The sequence below is a fragment of the Podarcis liolepis genome (assembly GCF_965112155.1).
Source record: "Podarcis liolepis genome assembly, chromosome: 11".
NCBI classification, from domain to species: Eukaryota; Metazoa; Chordata; class Lepidosauria; order Squamata; family Lacertidae; genus Podarcis; species Podarcis liolepis.
This window is the reverse complement of record NC_139565.1, coordinates 40,587,902-40,608,313: the sequence shown is the minus strand read 5'-3', so window position 1 is coordinate 40,608,313 and position 20,412 is coordinate 40,587,902. Positions and strand designations below refer to the sequence as shown.

The window sequence follows — 20,412 nt, the reverse complement described above, 5'->3', positions numbered from 1 at the left end:
TCTTTAAGGTGCCGCAAGACTTCGGGCTGGTTTTGCTGCAGCAGGCGAACAGGTTGCCCGTCTGAAAGTCGGGGTGCTGGCCAAAGCTACTAGGGATGATGATGACACACAGCCTGAAGAACGCCCCATAAAATGCGAGCGCCGTATACTCTCCCAAAGATATAAAAGGTAAAGAGGGACGCATTCACTTGTCTTAAATTACCGTTTCGAATAGACCTTCAGGCGAGTTTTAACTTTAATTTTCCTTCTCCCACTTAATGCCCCACGCTCGCCCGAGCAGCTTGCAGTCCTCGGTAACCACGGCGACCCGAGGGAGGGGAGGGAACAGGGAAGTCGAGGGCGGCGGCGAGCCGCGATGACGTCAGTGGGCCGCGCCGCCTCGCCCTGGCACGGTGTGAGAGCCCCGGCTAGTGGCGCGAGCTTCGGAATAAGTGGGATCCGCGTGCGCGAGACCAAGATCGCGGGTAAGGAGCTCAGCCCTGGGCAGGAGGAAGCGGGGCCGCGCGTGCGGGCCACATACCCACAGAGAGCGAGCCTCCCCCGGCCCACCACTCCGGGCAGGTCCACTCGCATGAGGGGGCGGCGATGGCGACGGCCGGCAGCTTGCCTGCCATGCCATCCCTCGAGCAGGCGAGGAGCCCGGAGGCTACCAGATGCGAGTCCTCTTTTCCACCCTGCTCGGGAGTCCAGAGCACTTGGTCGCATTCAGGATCTAGAGTGGGGAAGCGGGGCTTGTGTCTGGGCTGGACACATTGGGCTGCCTGTGCCGCTCGACCTGCGGGGAGAAATCAGGGTGGGAGTCACGACCGTGAGGCAGGGCTGCCAAGTGTGGCAGAAGAGGACACGGCCGTCGCACCTGTCCTCAGGTAGGAGCTTCTTCCGTGTCGACCTGCTGCCCTAAAGTCGACTGGTGAATGCTGAGAGCTCCCTTGCACTGTTGGTCCGCAAAAAGGTTCGAAGAGCCTGTTGGATCTGGCCATCCAGTCCGGCATCCTGTTCTCACAGTGGCCGACCAGATGCCTGTGGGAAACCCGCAAATAGAACCAGAGCTCACAAGAGCAGCTTCCACCCCCCTCCTGCGATTTTTTCTGGAATTGATGGTGGAGGCACTGCTAGCCTTATACTCCATGCATTTGTCTATTATTATTTTTAAGCCATCCCACGGCCTCCTGTGGGAGAGAGTTCTGCGGTGTAGCTATACACTGCTTGAAGAAGTGCTTTCTGTAATCTGTCCAACGTTCAGCTTCAATGGATGTCCACAAGTTCCCATGTTATGAGAGAGAGAAAATCTTTTCTCTATCCACTTCCTCCATGCCATGCATAATTTTATAAACTTCTGTGGTGTCACTTCTCATCTTTTCTCTAAAGCATTGTAGCTTTTCCTCATAGGGGAGTTCCTCCTAGCTCAGCATTGTCAACTTTGACTGGCAGAGGTTCTCCAGTGTTTCATGCAGGACCTTTGGGAGGCAAGGGGGAAGCCATAGTTCAGTAGCAGAGCATCTGCTTTGCATGCAGAAGGTCCCAGGTTCGGTCCCCAGTATCTCTCGCCCTGGAGAGCTGTTGCCATTCAGTGTAGGTAGTGCTGAGCCAGATGGACCAGTAGCCTGACTGTGTATAAACCAACTTTTTATGTACCTGGAGTCAGCAGAGATTGAACCTGGTACCTTCTGCGTGCAAGACTTATGCCCTACCACTGAGCTATGGTCCTTCTCCCAAGAACCTGCAGAGTTCAGTTTCTGGGCAATGAAGGGGAGGGACTGATTTTTTTTGTAGTAGCACCTTCTCTTTGAAATCATGACCTTTCCAAATTAAGGGGACATGTCCAGTGACAATACTGTTCACTGGGTCACACAGGCTTATGTGCATGGGATTGTTTCTGGAATAGACTGGGCTGCAGAAGAATAACTGTCACTGGGGAAGCAGAGCCTATTGCATTTTTAGTGGGTAGAATTGTTAAACATTTTTCTCTTGACCTTATATAAATGGTGCTTTTGGGTAGTATTTTTATTACTAGCATTTGCTTTTTATTCATGTGCTCTTTCCTTAAATCCTAAAATACGCATCTCGGTGATTTGTTCATTAAACATTAACCAACAAGCAAACAGATGTCTTCAAACATTTTATAGGGCCAGTTATGCTTCTACCTGAGTGTAAAGCATTAATAGGATTATAGATGCAATTCAGAATTATTTACAGAACTGGGAATTTGGTCTTTTTAAAAACATTTTTCTTTTTTTGCAATTTAAAAACTGGCTAATTTTTTTGACAACCAGGTATACTCCAAGGGCTCCTTCTCCTGTAAGTTCTCTGTTTTCCCATTCAGCTGCTCATTTCTGAAGATTTGCTTTGCCTGAGCACTGAATTGTTATTGTTTTCTGTTATAGTTATATTTCAACTTTATATTGAGGACACACTATGGTGGTAAATTTTGTCAGTGCTGCATTTTTATTTCTCTATGAGCAAGTCCTTATTCACAGTGCAATCCTAATTATGTCTACTCAGAAGTAGGTCCTATTGAAATTAGTGGAGCTTTCTTCCATGTAACTAGGTGTTAAGACTATACCCCAAATCACTTAAGCTGCAATCCTACCCCCACTTAACTGGGAGTGAGTCTCATTGAACTCTCTGGAACTGTACTTTTCAGAAGACATGATGACTCTAACACTAGAGACACGGTGTGCAGAATTGCAATATAATAGCATGATTGAGAACTCAGATATGTATGTGGGAAAGAGTTGTGTTTGAAATTAGCCAGGTGCTAGGCGCATTTGGCACCTGGCTATCGACCACTTGCAATCAAGTGAAGATGCCTGCATGCCAGGATGATGCCCGATATCTCCACCATCTGGGGATGCATGCATTGGATCATGACTGCTTTCACACACTTTTACCGTATCCTGTAGAATTCTATCTATTATATTTTATCGGCACAATCAGAATGAATTTCAGGAACCCAAATGCTTTTTCTGTGCAGCCTGAGCAGGGGTGAGACCAAGAGGAGGATCTCGTCATCTGGGCAGCCCAGGACCTCCATCTACACTGCCCAGGCTTGCACCCCGGGGAGGTTACTTTGGTGCTGCTAATGCAAATATTATACTTCATTCCCTGCCCCCACTCCATTGCTTTGTGTATAAGCTTAACATATTAACACCTCAAGGACAAAGCTTGCTGGTTCTGCCTCAGCCCTGAGTCTGTAAGGACAGCAGGGCTCTGCAGGCTGTGTTGTGTAAGTTTACACCTTTCTTTAATAAAGCACTAGAACTGGCCATTCTGGCATTTTTTTACATCCTTTTGTATCCCTGCACCAAGCTACTTTGGGCCTGCAGATCAGGACACACAACTGCAAATGTGTTCATAGTCACCTGAGAATATACCTCATTGAACTCAGGTAGTACTTGCTTCAACAGTATAGAGGTATAAATAAGAAAGCTTGCATAACTTTTTTGAATAGTTCTCTGTAAATGTTTACCTTTTGTATACATTGTGAGCCTAGTAGAACAGTTTTGTTTGCTTCCCAGTTTACTTTTAATTATGCTAAAATTGTTTCCCCTTCTAAATTTGACAAAGTTGTATTTTTTGCAATCTTGCTAATGAAACATTGAGGTTCTGTTATTTCTGTTTATTTTTAATCAGATAGTTGGGTCACTGTAATTCACATTTAAAAAGGGGAAGGCTTTTGAGAACAAATTTATGTTCTGTGAAAAATAACTAATTACAATTATCTGTTCAGCAGAATTGCTTTTTTGTGCACGCTGAAACAGATGCCTAAAAGAATGCAAATATGCCTGGAAAATGCCTCCTTCTGTGTGTTTAATGCTGAAGTTCTATAGTCCAGGCTTTCATTGAAACGTAGAACATTTTGAGAGCAGATTGGGAGCTGAGAAATTATAAATGGAACTACAGTTGTACCTCGGGTTACATACGCTTCAGGTTACAGACGCTTCAGGTTACAGACTCGCTAACCCAGAAATAGTACCTCGGGTTAAGAACTTTGCTTCAGGATGAGAACAAAAATCACGCAGTGGCGGCTCGGTGGCAGCGGGAGGCCCCATTAGCTAAAGTGGTGCTTCAGGTTAAGAACAGTTTCAGGTTAAGAACGGACCTCCGGAACGAGTTAAGTATGTAACCAGAGGTACCACTGTAGTTTCCTTAAGAAAATGGAACAGGGAAAGCATTTGATATTGTAATTGTATAAATGGGTAAGATTTCTGTTTGTTGTTTTTGGAGTTGAGACAGCTGCTTCTGATTCAGATTTTGCTCTGTGTGTTGTGCTTTGGAGAAGAGCATTTTTTAAAAAAACTATTGGTATTTGTAAATGCTTTTCATATTTGTTAGCCACCTTGAACATTTCATGGAATGGCAGAGAAGTGTTACCGTAAGTGGTGCAGGATGTTTCAGTGTTTCAGAGGCTTCTTGCTGCGAGGGAAACTTGAATCGTTTGCTTATTTTCTCTTTAATATGTGTGACTCCAGTTCTAAAAAATTGCACGTATTATTTGTCTTTGTGGAATTAAACCAATGCCCCATCTGTACCTTACATTTAAAGCAGTACATGTATCCATGGTGTCAGAGCTGCTTCCAGATCCTAGCTCACAGAGGATCACGCTAGCCAGCGGTCACTTGTAAAAGTCTTTTATTGAGTTACAGTTTCCATTCTCAAGCTGCTGCGCGCAACTCTACGTCTTAAGGGTTAGACCGGCGAAGCTCCGTCTGAGTCTCCGCCCCCTGTGCACCAGCTTACTAACCTAGCCTTACTCCACCTTTTCCGCCTGACCATTCTTCTCTGGGTCCCTCTGCCCCCCGGGGTCTCTTCCTTCCGGGATTCTTCTGACGCTGACCCCCCGGACCCTCCTGTCTCCTTGCGCCGGGCTTTAGGACCTGGCTCCCTTTCCGGGCTACTTACTGCGCCACCTTCCTGTGCATTTGAACTTGGCGCGCGCGCCCAACCTTCCACTTTCCGCTTAACCGTTTCTTCGCTCCCCGATGGAGGTGTGGCCACTCCTGACTCGTGCCCTCCCTCCTGTTGTGAGCTGCCAGCGCTTGATACCTGGCGCCCTTCCTCTCCCCTGCTCTCTGGCGGTGACGCTGGTCCCGATTTCCAACTGCTCCCCTCTGAGTCCCCTCTGGCCCTTTCTTCCTGGGGTGTCCCCCTAGGCTCCCCCCTTGCCCTGGCCACTGGTGCTCCTTCCTGTGAATCTTCTGATTCACTGGAAAGACTCGGAGATCTCGGGTCGTCGTCATCACTCATCTTTTCTTCTGCCTCCTCCCCCTCGCTCTCTGTTTCCTCCCTTGCCCTTGCCTCTGCTCCTGAACCCCTGACACATGGATTTCAACAAGTCTACAGTAAGCATGTCTAATGTTGGCTTTCACTCTATATTCTCAGTCTTCATATGATATATAGTGGTTCAATTAAATATTGATTTAAAATCTTGGGTTCAGTGAATACTTAAATTTCCAAATACAGTAACAGGTGAAGTTGCCATATAGAAACTCAGATATATAAGCTAGGCAGCAAATAGCTCCTTAAACTAGGGTTAGTCACCAAACAGGAATGCCTAGTTGCCATTTTTGGGCAAGACAACTTGAAAATTGTATTTTTCAGTATGACTTTTTGGTTCCTGAAATTTATTCTAATTGTGTTGATAAGATATCACGGATAGAATTCTACAGGATGTGTTGCTAGTGTGTGAAAACAGTCAAGATCCAGGGATCCCCAGGCATTCACCTCCAGAGGGTGGAGACGTCAGGCACTATACTGGTGCCAAGGAAGCTTCACTTGGTTGCAAGTAGTCAATAGTTAGGTGCAAATTGTGCCTGGCGAATTTTGAATGCTGCAATATAGAATAGTTAAATAGTGTATATACTTATGCCAGTGGGTTTCTCTTGAAATATCTTTGACAGATTTTCATGGATCTCAATAGTGCCAGTAGCATTGTTCTTCAGGTCTTGACCCAAGCCACCAGTCAAGATACCGTTGTGCTGAAACCAGCCGAAGAACAACTGAAACAGTGGGAGACACAACCAGGGTTCTATTCAGTATTGTTGGTAAGTCTTAAGTCATTATTGCTTCCTTTTCCCCCCTTCACTCCTCTGACTTCTTTCTTGGTCAAGATATATATATCTCATCCCAATGTATTTTTTTTTTAAGGCAAAGGTGCTGTTTCTTGTAGCAGTTAAAAAATTTTCAGCAGAGTTTTAGCATTGAGGAAGGTAGACATTAGGGGTTATGGAAGCTATTTTGTCTTTTTACTAGAACCTCAAGGTCCACCAACTGAGATGCAGAATTTAATTATTTGTTTTTGTAGATTTACAGGATACCTGCAGTCCACTCCTGCCTGCCATTTGTGGACTGGATAGGAAGTGGGTGATGGGAAGCTCCCTAACTTATTGTAAGGTTTGAGGCTGACACAGTCACAGGCAAGGGGGCTCGGTACTTCTCTTTCCTTTACCTCTCCACTCAATATGACACCATCCCTTCTTCCTCGTCTTCAAGGCTGGGTATGTTTAGCCTGGAAAAGAGGAGACCGAGAGGAGATATGATAGCCATCTCCAGATAACTTAAGGGCTGTCACATGGAATAGGGAACAAGCTTATTTTCGCCTGCTCGGGAGGGTAGGACTCGAACCAAGGGCTTCAAGTTACAAGAAAGGAGATTCCAACTAAACATATGGAAAAACTTTCTGACAGTTAGAGCTGTTGGGCAGTGAAACAGACTACCTTGAGAGGTTGTGGACTCTTCTTTCTTGGAGGTTTTTAAGCAGAGGCTGGATGGCTATCTGTCATTGGTGCTTTAGCTGAGATTCCTGCAATTCAGAGGGTTGGACTGGATGAGCATTGGGTCCCTTCCAGCTGTTACGATGCTATGATTCCTTGATAAGACTTACATGGGCCTTGAAGCTAAGGAACAAGAGAGTGGGTAGCAGTGCAATTCTGTACATGTTTACACATAAGCAAGTTCCAGTGTCTTCAGTGGGGCTTACTGCCGGGCAAGTGTGCATAGAATTGTGGCTCAGTACATATCAGCATTATTTCTACATATGTCTATTATATCTATATACGATGCTTGGACCTCACTCATTCACTGACAGAGATATCAAAGGGGGGATAATTTTAAGTCTGAAAACAGTATCTTTCTTTTACGCCCCTTGAAATTCAGAATACGCCTGCCTCATCTAGGGATCAACAGTGAGCATGTCCAGCCAGACCTGAAATAGAACGGTGGGCTTCAGAAGTTCATTCGTCAGCAGATGCGGTGTTGATTGAAATCAGCATTAATAGCAAGTGGCGCAGTGGCTCCGCTTGCATGTAAAACTAAACCATAACTCATGGTTTATTAGACAACGCTGTGTGGGCTAGTGCACAAAGTCTGAGCTTCACTCCAGCTTCACTCCTCTGTTCTGCAAGTGGGTCCACAGACCATGCAGAGGGTATCTTAGCGTTGCATCAAAACATAGGCTCCTGGCTTGTTTTGCCCTGACACATCGTTATTGCTAAGCCAGTGTCAAGGCCATGGCTTCAAGTTGGCTTGCGGTTGCAGCTTGTTTGCCAAAGCAAACTGTGGTCTCAGGTTCAGACATAATGCTGAGTTCAGCTCTTTTGGAAAGGAGGAGGGAAGCAGAAGTATTTGGCTGCTTGCACAGCCTTCGCCTACCTGGTGCCCTCCAGCTGTTTTGGACTACAACTTCCATCAGCCTCAGCTAACACGGGTGTCCTGGCTGGGGCTGATGGGAGTTGTAGTCCAAAACTGCTGGAGGGCACTAGGTTGGCCGATCCTGTCTTAGCATTACGTGCAAACATGACCAGTCTTTCCTGTATATTTAGATACTCCTTGTGTGAAACAGAAACATACAGTTGGAAAAACCGAAGGCGAGGAAGGAAGCACACTTGCTTTTCTAGTTTACATCTGACCTAAGTCCTTTCCAGCAAATAAGGGAATTTATTTGTTTCCAATTAACAAAGCTGAATTTGCCCTCAAACCTTAAAATTTGAATGTCTTTCTACCTCTTCTAATTAAGAGCAGCCCCAAGGCTACTTATGTTAATTAATTTAATTGAATAAGAATTTAATGTGGCTCACATTTCATAAGATGGAAACAGAGTTTGGACAGATGATTTATTGATGTGATAGCTGATGGCGTGGAATATTAATTTTTAGCAATGTTATATAAAAGACAGAATTTAGAATCATACACCTCACTGCGTGCAGACATAATGATAAACTGCTGGTGCATGCTGCTTTCTTGCTCCTTGAAAATTGGATATAAATAAACAAGGAAGTATTGACTTTACATTGCATCCAAACCAGGGATTGTGGCTTGTTTCTGCCTAACAAGCTCCCATTTACTAGTCATCCTTAAGCCATGTTGCTTTAATGGACTCTGACTTGTTAGTATACTATGATCTTTATTTAGGTGCAATAGGTAGCCAAGTCTTCATGGTTTGTTATTCCCACTCATACCAAGGGAAGAGTGAAACGAGAACAATTGGGCAGCATATACCAGTGTGTTGCTTGGTTATAGTTAACCATGAAAAGTCAGAAGCCCTAGCATATTTTAAGTGTTAACTTGGTCTCTGTGTGCAAGAATCCTAATGTTAGCAATGCTCTCCTTAATTCTGTTAAAATTTCATCAGGCCAATTGATGAAATGGATGGTGGCGATCTCAGCCCTACTCAGTTACTAATTACTGAGTGCTGTGAGCTTTCTTACAAGCCAGGATCTTAACTTCAAACCATGGTTTAAGATCCTGGCTTGTTCAGGAGCAAGTAACCATAGTTTCCCGGTTTGAATGAAACATGAAACTGTGGTTAATAAGAGACTTCCCAGTTTAATGACAACTGTGCTGAAGGGGCTGTGTGAGAAAGAGCTTAATATGCCAAGGTACTGTAGCCTGAAGCAGGCCTCTGAATTTGTTTGACAAAGCTTGCTCATTTTGCTGAATAATGTCTATGTTCTCTCCTTTTGATGTGCAGACTAATGATCTTTTGATAATTCTGCCTTCTGATTTTGAAAGTGCTGGATATTGGGCCTATTTTTGCCACATTTGATAGGAATTTATTTGCGGTTGCTTGTATGAGAACTGGGGGATGTTTCCATCCTTCTCATGTGTGATTATATAGTGGATGGATGCATAGGCTGCATCTACACTGCTGTGTCTTCAAAAGCCAACAGGCAGCTAGTGCTTCACTGCAGAGCTTACAGCCTGGGAAAATTCCACTTCACACTGAGATGCTTGTAGTTGATCTCGTTTTTGGAATTAGTCCAGTGTTGTGTCCATTAAAACATGATGGCCGGGAGAGAACATAAACCAGCTTGTTGATGATGTTGAATGAGGAAGGGAATGAAAGTGTTGGCCTTATTGCTTTGGCAACATCCAGTATGAATTGGTTTCCATTATAGAGTCCCCCCAGCCCTTTTAAACGCCACTGCAGTAGATTGGATATTAATTACAGTAGGCATCTGTAATATGAGTGAGGAATGAGGCAGAGACTGGGGCTCTCCATTGTTTTCCCCAGCCTATGCCATGTTCTCAGACATTCTCTTCCCAGAGGTATTGAGTGGCTTATAGCAACTTAAATTAAAAATAAAATAAAATACAATGCTTAAACTCTGCATATTCTGCTGCTGGGGGTCAGGCTAAAAAGTAAAAGCAGATTATGTATTTCCTGGTCAAAGATTATGACTAAATTCACATTACATCCAATATTGCTTTTCTTAAAACCTTATTTTCTATCCACACAGTTTAGTATAATATGGAGGCTTCCAACCATTATGCCATTCTCCAGTGCTAAAATGATGTGTACTATAGAGAGAGAGCTATGTTTAACTCTATACTTTTCTTCCAGAATATCTTCACAAATCACACCTTGGATGTAAATGTGAGGTGGTTAGCTGTGCTTTACTTCAAAAATGGAATTGACCGCTATTGGAGACGTGTGGCACCACAGTAAGGAACACATTCTCTGTGCTCTTATTTTGCTATATATTCTTTTAAAAGTTGCAGTTATGAGAAATGTTTGTGGTTCAGACCAGATTGAAGACTTTATATCAGGGGTCGGCAATCTAAGTCCCATAGGTCGGTAGCAGCCCACGGAGCTTGTCTATCTGGCCCATGGTGACCCCTGCAGCCCCCCGCTGCCCACTCTTACTGGCGCGGTGTGCTGCAGGGACTGACTTCCGGGTTGATGGCGCCTGTGCGCATGTGCATGGGCGCTCCTCTGACCTGGATGTGAGCCAGAAATAGCATGTGTGCACGCGTGCGGGATGGAGAAGCGCCCGTGCGCATGTGCGCATGCTATTTCTGGTGCACATCTGGGTCAGAGGAGCGCCAGAAATAGTGTGCACGCACGGGTGCTCCTCCGACCCAGAAGAGTGCGCGTGTGCACACGCTCCGACCCATCCTCCAACGGACGGAGCATGGACCAGCCCATCGTTTGGTAAGCTTGCCAACCCCTGCTTTATATCCTATCCTGTATATCCCTTTATGCAGTTTACCAAGGGAGAGATTCCTCTATTTATTTCAGAATTCTCTAGCTCTTTCTGTGCTGAACTGGTGTTAAGACTTGTGTGGAGATCAACCTTAATCAATGGCTAACAGTAATTAGGGCTTGCTTTTACAAAGGGTTTGGACACCAACTTCAAACCCAAGTTAACAATAAGCTCTGGTTAAAACTGTACTGATGGAAGCCTGTGCCATGTTTGAGGCAGGGGGAAATTGCTGCAGAGACATTAGGCAAATGCCATCACTATATTCTTTTAGACATTCGTTGAAAACTTTTCTGTTTTGGCAATCCTATGATTTAATTGATGATATTTTTCATTGATTTTTATCTGTGTTTTTAATGATTATGTATCTTTGCTTTAAATTGCTTTGCGGATTTTAACCATTTCCCCCCTGCAATTGTATTTGTATGCTGTTTGGAGAATTCTTTGATGAAGTAGTTTTTACATTTTATTAATTAATGAAAATTAGCTTCTCCTGTTTGTTTTTTACATCCTTGTTTTCATCAGTTCCTATAACTTTAGGTTGGTATCTTTCGTAGGACTAAATATTTAATGCAACTTTATGCATGTTTAACTTAATTTGTGACATGTATATGGGGGAAATATGTTGGTAGAATAATTCTGAGATTTTCTGAAGGTAGTTCTAGAACTTGGTGCAAATATATTTTATTACTACAATATAATTTATTTATCTTATTTCATGGGTTTAGCTAGCTTCACAAATGTTATCTAAGTAATCAGATTTTTTTTAGTGGTGGAGGAAAATGGCTAAATTATAAACCTGGTTGTGTGACACTCCTGTGTGGGGAATAAAGATCACTTCTACATTCCTGCAGATGTCAGTATTGTATCACATGAGCAGCTTCCAAAAGGCTGTTTTGTTTTTTCATTTTCAATATCCACACAAACCCTTATGCTTAAAGTGCTTTAGGAAATATTGCACCTGGGTATACCTGTAGGGTGAATTTATCCTTTTCCATTTTCGGTTGTGTTATGCATTTTCACAGTTGGAAAAACGTTCCGCTTGCCTAAAAAGTGACAAATCTCTTCATTCCCCATGGACTTCCACAAATGTATTTATACATGGCACAGAAACATTTCTTAATGCTAACATTTAAATATGACCCCTAATGCTAGTTAAATTCCTAAAATACTTTGATGGTTTTTGAAAGCTTGGTTTCTTAGCTACGATCCTGAGAAAAATAAGGGGAGAGCCACATAGAGTGGAAGTATCTTTCTCAATAGCAGCTATGCCTTATTCCACTTATTGACTTATTCCACTTATTGCCATCTGATTTTAAAATTCATCTGAGTCTTTTGTGCGAAAGTTTGCAGACATAGCCCAGGAAAGAAAGAGAGACTGGCCTCTTGAATAATTAAGCTTTTTATCAACTTCATTATGTTACAGTTTACTGATAAAATGTAAAACTTTTCAACTGTCTCTTCAGTTAATCAAACAATCATATTATTTGTATGCGGCCTTTCCAAAGTTAAAATCAGGCTCAAGGTGGCTTACAACATATAAACAATAACAGTGGTACCTCGGTTTTCGAATGTAATCCATTCCGGAAGACTGTTTGAGTTCCGAAACGTTGGAAAACCGAAACTCAATAGCCGACAGCTAGGCTTCAGGATCTCGCACTCGGTGGAAGCTGCGTTTCCTGTTCGACTTCTGAAACGTGTTCGAAAACCGAAGCATTTACTTCCGGGTTTACAGCATTGAGAGTTCTGAAACGTTTGTCAATGGAGACATTCAAAAACCGAGGTACCACTGTACATAACTACAAACATAACATAGTCATAACCAAAACTTCAAAAATACACAACCAAAGTAATAATAATAATAATAATCCAACAAAACACTAAAATACAATAACCTATTAAACATTAAAAGCTTCCCTAAACAAGACTGCCTTTAGATGTCTTCTAAAAGTTTGGTAGTTGGTGTGTTTTTTTGACATCTGGTGGGAGGGCGTTCCACAGGGCGGGTGCCACTACCGAGAAGGCCCTCTGCCTGGTTCCCTGTAACTTGGCTTCTCGCAGCGAGGGAACCGCCAGAAGGCCCTCGGTGCTGGACCTCAGTGAACAATTTCTAAATCAATAATAAGATCCAAAATAAAGATTCAGCTTTTATTCTCACTTGCTGACCTATATGAGCAAAGCAAGCGAAACTTGTGCATTCCTCCTTGGGTATCATACAGTTGGATCCGAAGGTATCTTCCACTTCCGGAAGGACTGTTTTACTCTTGCTGCTATTCCAGGAGAAAAGTGGAACTACACCCAACTTCTATTCTTCAGCTTGAGCAGGAAACATGTAAGAACTGCAGTGGAACCTCTTGCGTCAACACTTATGCAAGTTCTTGTACAAGTCTGCAGAATAGTTCTAATAGCTATTTTCTTTCAGCACATGGTTCTTTGGCTCCAATCTGTAGATTTTAGGCTTGTCTCAAACATTACTAGAAAATATGTGTCATTCTTCCAGTATTCTTGCTAAGTAGAAGAAACTCTCAAAACGTTTAGATAGTAAGAAATGAGAAGTTGCATCTATTATGTGTATTTATTTCTTTAAAAACAGTGCTCTTTCAGAAGAGGAGAAATCTACATTACGTGCAGGGCTTATTGCCAATTTCAATGAGCCAATAAATCAGGTTAGTGATTATTATAAAAAAAGAATCATATTAACACTCTAAGGCTGTATCTTGTAATTTTAAAGTTTAACATTAGAATTAAGTGGTTTTGGGATTATTATTTTTTTATGAAAGAGGCCTATTAAATGAAGAAATAATTCCTGCTAAATCTCATAGAGATGATATTATTAATGGTGGTAGATTAGCATAGCCGGCAAGTGTATCCATTGTGCATGTAGAAGACAAGTCAGAGATTTGTAAGGTTAATAATTTTTACTCTTCAGTTTCTGTTCCTAATTTTCAATAGAATTGTTGGCAGAACAAAACCTTAGCATCTAAGTGACTTATTTTGTAGGATGACGGCCTACTTTTATCAGATTTATCACCTGATCTGAGAAAGTGGCAGCTGCCAGGTGTTATTTGCATTTCTGGACAACTGAATGTGGGACAACACAGCCTTATCTGTGGGGTGAGGTGGGCAGGATGATAAAGTGTTCAAGTTGGAGATAGTTGAGTGTGAAGTTTGTTGGAGCAAAGATAGGCAAGAGTCTTGTGGACCTTTAAAGACTCTTACAGAAAAGGCAACCAAAATTATTAAGGGGGTGGGGCAGTTCCCTCATGAGGAAAGGTTACAAAATTTGGAGCTTTTCAGTTTTGAGAAAAGCCATGTAAGAGGCAACATAACAAAAGTGTATACAATTATTCATGGTGTACAGAAAGTGGGTAGAGATAAGTTCTTAGAATGCTACAACTCATGGACATCCCCTGAAGCTGAGTGTTTGAACTTTGTCTGTGTAGATAAACCATGGAAATCACCACAAGAATAGTGATTGCCAGCAGCTTAGATGGCTTTCAAAGATTAGACAAATTCATGGAGGATAAGATTACCTCCACAGTCAGAGGCAATATGCCTCTGAATATCATTTTTTGAATATCATTTTTGGGGGGAATCACAGGTCAGGAGAGTGCTGTTGTGCTCAGGTGCTTCTGGCAGGCTTCCCATAGGCTTCCCATAGGTTGACCACTGACTGTGAAAGCAGGATGCTGGACTCAATAGACTTTCCAGATGAGGAAGGAAAAAATCCTATGAGCTGGGAAGACCCAAAAGACCCCATGAGGAGTGAGCATGCTCAGTGGCCATAGAATACTGACTGACTTCTGGCGCAGTGGAAATAGGAAACTGGATCAGAGCGGGAAAAGAATAACTGATTGGAAAAATGAACAGGAACATTCCTTGTTGTGAAATCTTAAATTTTGAATTGAGTTAATTTGTCAGCTTCGCCAAACTCAGCAAAATGTTAGCTGAAATTTCATCAGATGTGTGAGGCTATTTAAAATGGAAACCAGTCACTTTAACCAGGACTGACTCCCTTTTGGATTGTGGCCATATGCGCCTGCTGTCTTAACTGTGTTTCCTTTGGTTGCCTTTGCAGATTGCCACTCAGATTTCTGTGTTGATTGCCAAAGTCGCGAGGCTGGATTGCCCTAGGCAGTGGCCGGAACTTATTCCCACTCTTGTCGAATCTGTTAAAATTCAAGATGATCTTCGACAGCACAGAGCTCTACTTACCTTCTACCACGTCACAAAGACTTTGGCATCTAAACGGCTTGCTGCAGATAGAAAACTTTTCTATGATGTAAGTATCCCTTCCAATAATGCAGTCTTTGAGTCAGATTAGTTTCTCCTATCAGGCATGCTATTTCATTTCTTCTGATCCCCACATTTTAGAAGAGAGTAATATGACAGCAGCATGCAACTGGAAACACAGGAAGCTGCTGCCCAGGGGAACTCCAGGTTGAAAGTATTTCTTTTTAACCTTTGTTGTAGTTGATGACAGCCTGCTGGCAAAATGTGTCATTTTGATCAAGCGCTCCTTTACAGCGCAATATCAGACAACTCAGTCAATTTAATGTAATGTTTCCCAGTCTCCTGACCACGATGAAAAGATCCAACCTCCTCCTCTACTGTTGAATCCCCCTACTTCCCTGTCATGATCTAGTGGTCTAGACCCTCGTAGACCAGGGTTCAAATCTCCCATGAAGCTCTCTGGATGACCTTGGGCCAGTCATTGTCTCTCAACTTTACCTACCACACAGGATTGTGAGGATAAAATGGGTTGAAGGAGATCTACCGTATTTTTCGCTCTATAGAACGCACCGGACCATAGGAGGCGGAGAACAGGGGAAAAAAATTATCCCCCTCTCTGCTCAGTGCCCCTTCAGCGAAGCGACAGGAGAAACGGAGCCCCTTCCATTTCTCCTCCCGCTTCGCTGAAGGGGCGCTGCGCAGAGAGGGAAAACTGCAGCACCTCTCCAGTGAAGCCCGGAGAGCAAGAGGGATCAGTGTTCACTGACCCCTCTCGCTCTCCAGGCTTCAGGCGGCTATTTGCAAGCCTTCGGAGCGCAGCGAGAACTCCTGCTGCACTCCAAAGGCTTGCGGATAGCTGCCTGAAGCCCCCGGAGCGCAGCGGGAGTTCCCCCTGTGCTCCGGGGGCTTCAGGCAGCTTCAGCGAAAGCAACACGAAGCCTCCGGAGCCTGGAGGGAGCTCTCCGTCTGCGCTTCGGAGGCTTTGCGCTGCTATCGCTGAAGCCAAGGAGCCTGCATTCGCTCCATAGGATTCACACACATTTCCCCTTAATTTTTGGAGGGGGGAAAGTGTGTCCTATAGAGCGAAAAATACGGTAAATGTAACAAAGAAATAAAATTGTGTCTGCACCTTGGTTAACATAAACCAGCAGCTAGCTATAAACTATCATTTGAAACCAGCTTCAAACTATTGTTTTCTCTTCCACTGTAAGTTTTCCCCCTCACTGCAGACGTAATGCCACGGTTGCTGTTGAAATGGAGTTGGGAGGAGACGGCACACAAAACCCTCAGTGCACTTTACTATTGCTGCTAAGAGAAATGGGAAGGCATGCATTATTTTCAGGGTCAGGGTGAATGTATTTGGATTTTATTTGTTTCGTATGTAAAGGACGCAGCCTTTTCTTTCTAATACACCTGGTGTTTCTTAACTAGGAAAGCAGCCTAAAATATTTTAAATGAACTTCATATACACCATACATTTAAAGAACATTCTCTTGCCTCAAGAATCCTGGGACGTAGTTTGTTAAGGGTGTTGGAAATTTGTAGCTCTGTAAGGGGTAAACTACAGTTTACAGGATTTCTGACATGGTGTGTGTGTTTTAAATGTGTGGTGTGTATTCAAAGTACACATCTTACTTTGCAGGCAGTCTTCAGTCATGGTTTAGATTCAGATGCAGCATAACTAAGGAAAACAAGCCAGGTTTAGGTATTATGCTTACACACATTATACGAGTAATGGTGATCTTTTCTATCTAATAGAAACTGCGATGTTGATCTGAATTAAGCATTAATAGTTATGATATTGTATGTGAGCTTATGATCCTGTTCGGTTATTTGGGGGCCTTTTCTCTGGCTTTATATTTCTTTATCTGTACTTTTTTGAAATGATAAACCCCATGCAAGAAGCTTAATTTTGATGAGCCCAACACAAAGGTTTACAGTGGGAATACATAAACATTTTTTAAGGGCAGTGATATTGAACAGTCTGGAGCACAATGTACAGGACAGCAGATGGGGCTTCCTCCCATGAGAGGGTGTGTGTAGAATCTTTGATATGTAGAAAGCATGCTGATATTCCTGCAGAATAAAAAGAAAACCAATCTATTTTCTGGAAAAGCAATTGCATTTTAAGACAAATTGGGTTATGTCTGAAACAAAAGTACTTGCACAACATTTTTTTAATTTACAGCCATCTGTCTCCATCTTGCAGTGTTCTGAGATAATTTAAATAACTTTGGGGGGGAGTTTAATTAATTTGAATTTTGCTTAGCTGTGTTTCTGTCATTATCATAGTTTACAATGCTTATACCCGGAATATCTTTTCAGCTTGTTTAAGGACAAGCTTGTACTTTGTCATGTACATTTTGCTAATCACTACAGCTGTTTTCATAGTACAGCATATAGGCTCACCTTCAGAAATGTATATGTTAACGTCTGAGTTCTGTGTACACGTGTCATTGTGTACATTACTGAAATCTTAATGACAAAGGTCCAATTCAGACAATCATTTTCTAAACCATAGCTTAGATGATTGAGAACCATGTGTTCACCTTTCCTCCTTCATATGTGACAGGACAGAGCAAGCCACAACTTCGTGTCACAAACCATGGTTGGCCTTGCACTTCCATACTCCTCGTCACCACCCCTTTGCAGGTTAGACAGCTGAGCTTTCACTTTTAGAACAAGCCACGGTTTTGTGCCACATGTGAACTCAAGGAACTGTGGATTGTTCTGATCAAGTACAGTTAAAACAAAACAGAATATCAAGTTTGATCCTGATACTGTTTTAAGTGATTATGTTTAGAACAAACCTCAACTCCCTGAATTCATATGTGATGCAAAATTGTGGTTTGCTTTAAAACTGCAATTGGAACCTTTCACTCTCCTCTTACCTGCAGAGGAGTGGGGAAGGGGGAGTGTGAAAGGCCAAGGCTCACCATGGTACGTTGCTGATCATCAAAACCACATGGTTTATGATGATCTGAACTGGGACAAAGTCTGCCACTGAGTTTAGTAAAATGTCAAACTCAGTAGAAGTATTCACATACACTGATGTTTGTCTCAATTCTGTTGAAAAGGAAACATTTTCTCTCTCAATGTGAGACTGGATGTGGCTAGATTTTATTTGCTTTGTGCATAGGAATATGCATAATTTTCTTCGGCTTGTTTCAGATTAAGAACAAACTGAGTGTTCCATATTTATGTAAAAGCTCCAAATGTTCAACCATTGTTAAGTGATTGGAATTGATTGTCGTCACAACCATGTTTCGCATTCCACTTTTGGGATCTGGTTAGTTTCAACAGTGGTTAAGATAGGTAGTTCCCTTAAAGGCATAGAGGAGACTTTAGTGAGAAGAAAGGAGCACATGATCTGTGGATCCTTAATTATATTTCGAGACCAGAACTGTTTTATTTAAAAAAATATTTATTTTTTTCCGATATTTATAAACTGCTTTTCACCATAGATGATTTTCCATCACTGTAAAATATACACTGTTAAGAACAGTTTCAGTTAAAACAGTCATGAGTGAAGCTGTATTCCAAAATACACTTATTAAAAAGTAAACCCCTTTGAGCTCACTGAGACTTATTGTACTTTGCATTGTGCTGCTGTGTCCTAATTAATCCATTGGAACAAGTTAGTCATGACTACCTTAAACGCCATTACTTTCCATGGGATTTAGGCATGATTAATATAGTTGGATTGGTTCACTGTGTTCCATTAACAAGAACTATTTTGACTAGTAATTTATATATTTTTTACATTGCAGTTAGCTTCTGGAATTTACAGCTTTACCTGTTCCCTGTGGAATCACCATACAGATACATTCCTTCAACAGATTTGTACTAAAGATGAAACTGCTATGAGCAACTCGCTAGAAAGAACTCTTTTATCACTGAAAGGTAATTAACAAAATGTGTCAGATCAGTATGAATGTGCACAGTAAGGTGGGCTTTCATATTTTCTACTAATGGAGTAAGACATTCTGTCTCTTCAGAGAGTTGCATTTGCATAGGGATCATAAGAGATTTTATTTTATTGGTGTCATTCAATGGTTGCTGAGGGGTATGCAAAATTCTTTCCAGCACTTGGTGCTTTTGTAAACTGGTCTCGGAATACAGATTTATGTTAATTTTGAAAGCCCATGATTCCTAAGAGCATTTTGTATGTCTCTCCTACTGGGCCAGGTAAAATTGAGCCATTCATATTTTATACTGGTAGGATGTTCCATCCAAAAACTCTTTGTTCCAAACTGCACATTCATTATGTTCTTGGCACTCTTTGTTTCAACTTGCATACATGTTTTGTCTTGAGCCGCAGCTTATCATAAAAATATTGAAAGAGCAGATTGGATTCCTGCTTTAAGACATGGAAGTCTGGGTGGAAAGATCGCATTCGCTCTTGAAATGGCAACCAAAATATTCTGTGACCCTTTGGAACTGGTTTTGTTAGATTTTCTTTCTTTATCTGTTGCTGGTTTTGCTCAGTTACAGATAGGTAGCCGTGTTGGTCTGCCATAGTCAAAATAAAAAAATTCCTTCCAGTAGCACCTTAAAGACCAACTAAGTTAGTTCTTGGTATGAGCTTTCGTGTGCATGCACATTTCTTCAGATGTGCATGCACATTTCTTCAGATGTGTATCTGAAGAAGTGTGCATGCACACGAAAGCTCATACCAAGAACTAACTTAGTTGGTCTTTAAGGTGCTACTGGAAGGAATTTTTTTATTTTGGTTTTGCTCATTAGTGGAATACTAACAATGTCATGATAGAGTGAGAAGCCAAATGTTTAAAACTTCCAGTTTATTTGATTATTATTTTTAAAAGAAATGTTTGATATTTTAAGAAATGGAAACATTTTGCTGCAGCGGTTGTTCACTGTGTTGGCTATTAGACCATGAGTGGCTTTCATGGGAGTAGTAATATTTTATGGGGCAGTAACATTACTTCATTTTTCAGTGCTTCGTAAATTGACTGTTCATGGGTTTGTGGAACCTCATCGGAACGTAGAGGTGATGGTAAGCAAGGCAGATCCTTTATTTGTATAAGTATTTTTTTTTTTTTTTTATAAAATTTTTATTGGTTTTACAACGTTTTAAAAAGACAAACAAACAATAAAAATGACAAACAAACACGCATAGTTTCATACATATTTTCTTATAAACCTCTTTTCTTGGACTTCCCCATACCCCCCACTCTCTGCATCCCAATGTCCATACTTCAACTAGCAACTCCCAATTATTGCTTTCAAGTCTCTGTCAACTTAGTTCTTTTCTATCTTCTAACCATATATCCCTGTACCCCCTTGTTTCTGAAAACCACGACATTTTTAACATTCATTAAGTTTATAATAGTCCTTCAGATAACTTTTAAATTTTCTCCAGTCTTCTTCCACCGTCTTTTATTTGTATAAGTATATTGGGCCTCGCCCCTTCTTTCCCATTATGATTTAAATTTCATCTTCAAACTGTGACAGTGTTAATACTACAATGGATGTCTAGAAAAGATTTGTCTGGCAAGAAGTTAGGAGTTGATGCTTGTACGGGTGCCCTTTGGACGCCTGGCCGTGCAGGTTTAGAATCAGCGCAGCATATTGTGAAAGGGACTCAGGTGTCGCTGTGGTCTAAACCACTGAGCCTCTTGGGCTTGCCAACCTAGCACGTCAAAGTGCAAGTAGATAAATAGGTACCGCTCCGGTG

General features: G+C 42.1%; 1 protein-coding gene across 4 annotated transcripts in view; it reads left to right on the top strand.

Moving 5' to 3' along the window:
* The window catches only part of IPO11 (importin 11), a 72,937-nt gene that overhangs the window by 367 nt on the left and 52,158 nt on the right, over positions 1-20,412 (top strand). Inside the window, exons 1-7 of one of the 4 annotated variants that reach the window (XM_083465220.1) lie at positions 41-168; positions 5,901-6,044; positions 9,842-9,942; positions 13,075-13,147; positions 14,560-14,763; positions 18,485-18,617; positions 19,673-19,731. In XM_083465220.1, the coding sequence (XP_083321346.1) occupies positions 5,907-6,044; positions 9,842-9,942; positions 13,075-13,147; positions 14,560-14,763; positions 18,485-18,617; positions 19,673-19,731 (708 nt within the window). In that variant the 5' untranslated portion in view covers positions 41-168; positions 5,901-5,906. Of the gene's footprint in view, positions 1-40; positions 169-255; positions 465-494; positions 867-5,900; positions 6,045-9,841; positions 9,943-13,074; positions 13,148-14,559; positions 14,764-18,484; positions 18,618-19,672; positions 19,732-20,412 lie in introns of those variants that run through there. The other 3 variants (XM_083465219.1, XM_083465222.1, XM_083465221.1) reach the window with 3 other exon arrangements.